The 8,575-nt window shown below is 47.8% G+C and overlaps 1 protein-coding gene across 1 annotated transcript; it reads right to left on the reverse strand.

Annotated features, from left to right (window-relative positions):
• Positions 1-540: 540 nt before the first annotated feature.
• On the reverse strand, positions 541-4,809 carry LOC144134762 (uncharacterized). Its single transcript, XM_077667592.1, has 4 exons — positions 4,727-4,809; positions 1,554-1,667; positions 1,344-1,411; positions 541-1,022 (listed from the first exon to the last, which is right to left on the reverse strand). Exons 2-4 carry the CDS (start codon positions 1,664-1,666, stop codon positions 541-543), a joined length of 663 nt encoding a protein of 220 aa, XP_077523718.1. The 5' UTR covers position 1,667; positions 4,727-4,809.
• Positions 4,810-8,575: the final 3,766 nt, after the last annotated feature.

The following is an 8,575-nucleotide window of genomic DNA, read 5'->3' on the forward strand; positions in this document are numbered from 1 at the left end:
GAGGATTATTTTAATTCTGCAGTTCTTTTACATATTAGTTTAGAACCTGAAAATACTTTTTGATATATAGAGATCAAGGAGTTCTGTCAGTTTTCCTCTAGAAATGGTACAAATGTGATTTGTACTTACATGCGTGTAATATATTTAGCTTTCAACGCTTGCAGATGCCACTGAATGCATTGTCCCACTCAAATGTTGGGCTTCCTTTTTGTGGATGGCTCTTTTGTGATGTGTTCAAATGTATCATATTATACCCCAATCCTGCTACAGCCGCGAAAGAGGCCAGCAGTATCCCCAAATAAATGAAAGCCTGCAATGCATAAGGTTTTTTTTTTGCGTTGTGTATGGTTGGAACTGAGGCGAATTTAGTCTCGTTTTTGTTTCCTTTCGTGCGCGGCAAGCAAAAAATACTGTTTAAAGCGCAGAAGCTACAGCTTGGCAGGAGGACAGATAAAACCATTTGAGGATAAATGACATTTTACTTACAAAGACAAAATAGGAGCCATATTGTTCGGCATCCGTTTTTACATTGTGTTTATTTTAAACACGGCGCACTTTCCTGTGTAGTGGCTTGCAGGCCAGCTTTTTGCGGTAAGCAGTCCTTTCTTTCACAGTAGCGCCGACGTTGGCTAAGAGTGGCCTCATGAACTCATCAAACACTACAGATAGTGTGCTTGCGGCGTGGTCATCCCTTGCTGGGCAAGCGAAAAGGGGGCACTGCTCTAGTCGAGGCAATAACAGTTCAGCCAGCTGCTGACGCACGTTGCTCTTTTTTATGTGCGGCAGGGCAATGTCAACAGCCTTCTTAACGGTCACAAGGACCGTGACAAATTCTGACTTTGGGAATGTCAGCCCACCCCTTGATTGCAGGTGAATAAGCCCCATCAGCACGGGACTGGGTCCATCCGATTGGTGGAGGGGAGGGCAGAAGCTGCATGTTCTCCGCTCCTCAACTGCTCTCGCCACGAACCCTGATATATAAGCGACGCTGGCATTTGCTATGGTTGATGGGGGCCGCTGCACTGAAATAGAACATACCCATATTAGTATATGGAGCTAGACATTCTGCAATGTATTCCCATTTGTGAGAGCACAAAAAGAACAGCTTTTGGCACTAACCTATAAAGTTATGCAGAGCAAATTTTAGACGGCATGTAGAGACAAAGCTTGTGCATAAACCAAATATGACTTTTATCATGTCGCCACTCAACGTGCATTCCCTCAAAATTTTCAAATTTTGGCCATTGATACCACTCAGTTGTTGCAGCCTTGACATAACGCGAAATGATCCCTTTTTGGTGGCACTTCACACGGGTGCAGTAGGTGAACGAGTGTGCACTCACGAGGCATCGCTTTCAGGGATGTGAAGAGCTCGTCAATGTGCATCACAAAATCTTCAGTTCCCGTGAACCTGAAACAAAAATATGCACACTATTCATATCAGCCAAATATATGTATTAGACAAATCGCTGTTGGCTGCAAAAGAACAGCACTAGTAGTCCAGCGAGCCAGCCAAGCGTAAGCTCTTGAGAAACATTTGATGCAAGATATACCTGGCTGGGGCAACTTGCGCTGTCTCGGTCGAATCATGCGTGGTTGCCAGTGCTGTTGCTTCAGCCGGAACATCAAGTTCGGAGGACGTCACATTCAGGGAGGCACCATGCATACTGCAATACATGTAAAACAGTTACCACCACTACTAAGCAGCAGCCACATAAAAGCAAAAACTGCTTGTAACACATTGCCCATCGGCACAGAAGGATTTGCGTGCTCGTGTGTTCTGAACTGTAAAAAATTCCAGTCAGCAGACAGGCTACAAAACTAGTAGCTGCTCGCATCGTGAAATCTTAGTTGTGCAAGGGCCTGAAATGTGATAAGCTTTCTATTTTGAAACAAGAGACATCCATGCAGTTCACAACTATGAGCACTCGTCCCGGAGCTCAAATAACATGCACCTACCTCAAAACAGTCTGTCCGTTTTCAACGTTTGAAGCTTGCGATGGGCACAGGCTGCCAGTCCGAAAGATCCTCTCCAGGCTTAACGCCACGGCTCTTGCATCCAGACAGTCGTTGCCGCCAGCCATTTTCCGCAAAGAACTGAAGAGGAGCTCGACGGGGTCGCTCGAGAAGTTCCTTGTTAAAACATAAAAGAAGCCGCTCCAGAGAAGGTACTTAATGCATAGTACCGTAGATTTGCTTGTCAGCAAGATAGCTTCGTAGGTTTCAGCACTAAGAAACTTTTTCCCGCTCCTTTTACAGGCATAGTAGAGAGTTTCGAGGAAGTCTGGGAACTCCTTCTCCAGCCATTGTAGGCGTTCGTCGGTAGCGAAAAAAAACTGCATTTTGTCAGGCTTTCTCATATGCACAGGTGCTGTTCGGTTGGCCACATTGTGGATGGAAAACCACTTCTGCATCATCTTCATAAACAATATTGTTGCGTCTGCGTTCCTGAACTGTTCTGCCTGAGGGTGGTAGCTGGGGTATTCTTTGAAAAATGAAAGAGCCGAGATAACTTCATCTGAAAACAGCTGCACTGCTCTGCCCACATGCATCTTCTCAAAATTAGTTGGCTCGATGTGCTTCTCTGTCAGGAATCGAACTGGTTTCACAATCTCGTTTTTTTTTTTTTAAGGACCTAGAGCTGCTCCACAAACTCTCCAGTTATTGGCTGACTGCCATCTGTCATTTCCCCGTCCAGAAGAAGGCTTCGCACGTTTTTTATAATATGACACTGGTCAAAGGACAAGAAAAAGGCTTCTTTCTGGATCACATGGATTACTGACCACTGTCTTGAGGGAGCCATTGCCCAGGTGTCGCATCATTGCGACATTAATCTTGTGGTTATCCGTGACGGTCCAGACGTCGTAGAGGCTACACTTTTCAACTTCAGCGATCACTTCTTTTGTCAGCTGATACAGGAACTTGCCACTTAATCGGTTAGTGAAGAAAAAGCCGCAAGGAATTTTGTACGACGCGGACAGGCCTGTTGCAACGAAACACAGCACCTTGTTGGCAAGCACGATGTTGTTTACATTCTATCCTTTCCCAGCGTCTTCTCTCACAGTTTGCTGACCAAAAAAGCAGTCCATTTTACAATCGTAGATGTATTTGGAGCTTATAGCCATTTCATCCACAGTAACTGAGGAAAACCGCGCTTGCTCGTTCAGCTGCCCCACCTCTTGCTTTAGGCGTTCTTTCATTAATAGTGTGATCCCACTTTCAGTGTTGGATTTGCCAACATAGCGAAGTAGTGTGTTTTTGAAGGCAATTTCAACAGTCCTCTGTTGCGTATGTAACTTTATGCCTTAGGGGACAAGTAGTACAAAACTACACATTCCCGGACAAAGTCTGGAGACCACACGGGCCGTTGCCTTGACGCATTGGTGATCTGTTCCGCTAGGCAGTCTTCTAAGCAGAACTGGGCTGTGCCGACCTTGTCAAAGCACTTTCTCAACGCCGAGCGGAGAGTGTGGTTTTCAAAACCACTGAGCTTCTTTTTTAGGCGGCTGTTTTCTCGCTGCAGTCTCCCGATAGCATCTGCTTTCCTGAACAATTGCACTCTTATTCAGTTTATATTCCTTGAATCCGACTGCTTGCGCGGAAGAAGGTCATCGGTAGTTTGCGTTGCGCAATCAAGTGCCTCACTAGACTGCTGTAATTCACCGACTGCATCTTGTGCACTTGGTTTCTCATATCCTGCACCTTTAGGACTTGCTTCTTCATCTCCTAACAAGGGTGCATGAATCAGGCTATCTTCATACACTACAGGAAACGAGCAGGCAGAAGTTGCCGAATGGCCTGTGCTTTTTTCGCGACCACAGGCTGAACCAGCAGCTTCATCAGGGCCGCTCGATAAATTTGATGCCCTTTCTTGGTTTGGAGTAGAATTCTGCGTCAGTCGCTCCAACTTACGTCTCTTTTGTGGCTGTTGTGGCTGCATGTAGCTTGCGTAACCCGCGAACACGCTCGAAACAGCATCCCGTCTCAGGCGCCGCCGCTTTGTGGACCCCAAAGTATAATACGAATCTAAAAAGTGAAGGCTGCAGACGACACTGCTAGCAGACTTGTCATTTGGGACAAAATCTTTTCTTGATATGGCCTTCAGCCATGCTTGGCGGCGATCATCATTCGCGGGAAATTCGTGAAAACTTATTCCACGTTTTTTTTTTCTGCCAGAGTGGCAGAAAGGTACGCAGCAGTACATTTATCTGAAAAATACAGAAGTAGATAGGATTGTGGTGCGAAGCTCATGACAAAGAACCAATGCAGTTTTCATCACACAGCCAATAATTTAATTGCGGGATCACATTAGCTACACGAAACCACTCGCACATACCGGGAACACATGCAACATAGCAAAACAAAGCCAAGCAAAAAGTTCTCACTTCAAGAGCAAAAAAGCAGAGCTCAGAACTTCTGACTCTCGTGGTGGCGTATAAACAATGCACGAGCGCTTATCGTAATTAATTATGTTGTTCGAGCCAGAGAGAGCTTCGCTGTGAGGTAGCTGCCCAGTACTTTAAAAATCGAGTGAAAGGCACAAAAAGCATAACTGAGTTTTGTCATACAGCGCGCCAACTTTTGCAACACAAAAAAAAACATTCAGCACGATGGCATGCAATCTAGACGAAATGTTGCGCGGTAAAAGCCTTGGTTGCCCCAGTCGGCTTTTAGACGACCACTAAAGCTGCATGCAAAAGCAATCCGTAACTGTTTAACAACGTACCTCGACTTCTTTGTAGCTGCAAGAAGGAGTCGAAAGAAATTGACTTCGTGTTCACTGTTCTTCTGCGTGAAAACGTGCCAACAGGGTTGGTGTCGCCACTGAAATCGCAGGCAGTGCCGGCCAGGCGAGCGCCGCTTGAGCCTTGGGCTAAGGTCGCCACCTCGCGGCGTGTTACGGAGTTAGCATAATTACACTTCTGCGATGCGCTACGCGCCGAATGGGACGGCCGGAGCTGATCGCGGAGGCCACGGGGAACCATTGCCAGTGAGCCCACTGCCCTCTTCTAGTACACTTCATCAAAGGGGCATACCCGCTCTGCGTCGTCTGCTGCGGCTGTTGAGGTGCTTGCATGCACACCGCAGACGGCGGTCGCTCGAAAAGTTTTCCTTTTTTAGCTTATCGAAATAAAATGCATTTTCAGTGTTTTCTTTTCGGAAGCCGTCAGGTTAGTACGCGACTTGAGTGATCCTTAAGAAAGCGGACTTGCTCATGGCACCCCTTTTCTGATTGTTGAGGAAACAGAAATCGATGGACTCCTGCATTATTATTTACGCTCATAAACATGTTATTTTTATGTTATGAGTGTGGTTTCTTTTGAGCAGTCAAGTGCTTCCGTATGTGAAAAGCGGCACGTGCCTTGCATGCCTTCGCCGATGTGCGCCGTGAAAGCCGCGGCGTTTAGTAGCTGGCTACCAATTTCTTGTCCGCTATTCATCGGCTCGATAATTAAGCTCAAATTATCACAAGGTGGCACTCTAGTAACCTTGAGGCACGAAAGGAGCAGAGAAAAGTGCCGAATGAGACGACTTCCCCGCTGCATGTGTGCATCTGTAACTCGAATATACATTCCCTTCGGCTCGTAGAACCCTTTTGCAGGATCGTGTTTGGCGCTCTTTGGCCTTAGTTGCCTTTGCGCCATAAAAACGTAGTATCATCAACCCTTTTGCAGGAACCAAGCCACTTGCAAAGCCCTGCGCGACTCGAATGCTTTCACTGCCCGCACCGATGAATAGTCACCGCCGTCTAAATGAGTGCTTCAAAATAATAGTACATCATTTAGCGTTTACTGTGCGTGCGCATTGTGGCCTAGGAATGCGACGATCACAACTGCAGCCCCGCGCTGGGGTTGTTAACATAGCTGTGCGCGAACAGTACTGCTCGTTTGCTTGGCATAAAACGCAGCGTGGGCTCTCCGCTCTCCTTATCTTAAATATTACGTAGTATTGCTCACAAATTGTAGTTTTACTCATTTACACACTATGATAACACTGCAATAAGCGCCGCTGATGCTATATCGCCTGCCTGAGAAACGCTTCGCGTATTACCGGCGCTTCCCGCTAATTGTAACTGCTTCCTCTTATGTCATCAGTATTTGATTTTAAAACACATTATCTAAAATACGTTCGGACATTACTTGAATTAATGAAAACGACCAGATTTGTTGTCCACCGTCGACGCCGACGGCTGCTGCCGGCTGCCTTCAGCACATGCTGTGCAGACCGGGTCACATATCGGCACTTCCCCCTTATTGATATCGCGCCCTGCGATGTAGGCAGCCGTCGCTTTGAGAGCACTGTGGCCAAAACTACGCTCTACAGCTATTTGCAGGCGCTAAAACTTGCGAATTCGCTCTCAGCATTCGCCTAAATCGCACACACGAATTCTGCGTACTCGCTAGGCCTCGTCACGAAAGGGGCCGGCGGTGGACCGCCGGCCGAAATTTAAGCGTCTGACAGGAGTTACCCGCTGATTAGTAAGGAAGTGTGAAGATATGAAATGCAGCCCCTCGTTTAGCTTTTTTCGATAAGGATAAGGTACACAAGCGCAGTTTTTCGGGCCGTCTATTCCCCGGGCGGGAAGCTTTCGCTCAGCCGCACAAGCCCAGGCGACGGCGACGAGCGGCACCATCGTGCTACGTTTTCTGCCCGTGTCGCTCAATTGCCTCGCCGATCCTTTCTATGCGCAGGCACCGAATGAAAGCACATCTTCGCTGGTGCACGCACATCGCTTATGTCCCCGTGCTAGCATCAGGCACAATAAGTTTTAAAATTCTTAAGTTTATAGGATGTCATACCAACTTATCCCCCACCACATTCTGCCAGTTCCCACTAAGTTCACTCTTTACACTATACTGTGATGCGGGGTCGTCGGTCGTGCTGGCGTCGTCGTCGGTCTAGCTTGACAGACCAGTGCGTCAGCGATGGCATTTGCATACCGACCAGCCAACCGACCGCCGATCGCAGTCCCATCGGCCTAGTGTAACCGGACCCTATACCTATACCGAAGAATAACTGCGTTACTGTTATTCACGCTTTTGCGGCACCAGTCACTCATATATGGGGGACGACTGCTACTTCGATCGCCCGCGCAAGTACTAGGCGACAAGAGAGCTCGCTGCGCACATTGCAGCAACGAGAGCAGACGACGTTGCTCCGTGTATGCCCTGGTGACGTCACGATAGCATTCAATATGGCGGTCGCTGCCGGTAGGAGGAGTCTCCCGTTCTCAATTTCGATCGCAGTTTTTGGAATATAGAGCGCGTCCAGAGCAGCCTAATTTCGGAAACTGAATCATTAGCTCTTGCATTAGTTACTGAAGCAGAAAACTGCAGTATGAAGGATGACCATGTCATGGCCCCTTTAAGCGTTAACGTGAAGCAGAGGAGAGGAAGCATGCGGCAGAGAACGACGAGGAGCGGGAACGGCGTTTGTCTAAGCGGCGGTTGCAGGCAGCGGAAAGGCGTCGGCACTTTCGCTTTCGCTTACACACCAGGTTTAAGCCAAGTTAAACCATCTGCAATTTTTTGATGCTAAGTTTTCATGTGGCAACATTCTGTCACCTCGTCTTTTCACTTGCGCTCTTGCCGCCTTCTTGAGGCGGCTGCCAAACGAGTGGCATATATCGGGGACTGTTCGCTGTGTTCCACTTCCGAAGTTTGATGGCAGCTATCATTGCGCTAGAGAAAACTACGGTGGCTAGATGAGTAGGTGTGCCGACCGGCAAGGGACAGATCGTAGTTCCGCACGCCTCCGCCTCATGACAACAAAAGTGGCGCTGCTGTTCTCCGGCCGGCGCTAGGGTGCAGTTCGTCTGTTGCTCGTCGCGCTTGCATTTGGGTTTTCGCTCACCTCAGCTTTGGCTCACAAAGTTAATTTTGTGTTCACTATCACTGACACTGAGGCTGAAGCAGATATTCACTATAAAGCAATGAAACGGTAGCGGTAAGAGGCAGCAGATACTTTATTTTCTTCTGTTTCCGTAAGCTCTAGCACAGTGCAGTTCGCGACAGACTCAGTGCTTTATGTAAAAACGATGAAAAGAAGCTTATAGCCAGCTCAAAACCGGCGAGGAAGAGGCCTAAATTTTCATTGCTTTTGTACCGTGGTCCCCGAAATTGTTTAGAAATCGTGAGTTGTCCACCATCTGGCTAAGAAGTAGGTACTGCACTCAGCCTTGTGTGTGACTGCAGCCTCGAGGAGCAGTTCATCGAACGGGAATACACATTTGTAATGGGAGGTAATGCTTTTAGGCAATCAAAATCACTCTCTACTTAGCATGCTATGAAGCGCGAACGCAATGTATTAGGGTTTCTTTTTTTTTTTGAGGGGGGGGGGGGGGCGCTCCCGTTTTACCTGTGGCAGCGGCCACATGCCAGCCCAGCTGCGTAAAAATGGGAAGCCTCCTATTCCCACTTGCTGCTTTGGACAGCTTCGTGACTGCTTGCAAATTCGCTTAATCGGTTAGTGTGACAAAGCATATAGGCGAGTTTGCCTGCCCATTTAGCTTGTTCCCGCGGCAATGGGTTTTAAAAGGAATTGAAATTAGGGGGTTAGGGGCGAATGGGGAGGG

The sequence above is a fragment of the Amblyomma americanum genome, chromosome 1, assembly GCF_052857255.1.
Source record: "Amblyomma americanum isolate KBUSLIRL-KWMA chromosome 1, ASM5285725v1, whole genome shotgun sequence".
In the NCBI taxonomy this organism is placed as follows: Eukaryota; Metazoa; Arthropoda; class Arachnida; order Ixodida; family Ixodidae; genus Amblyomma; species Amblyomma americanum.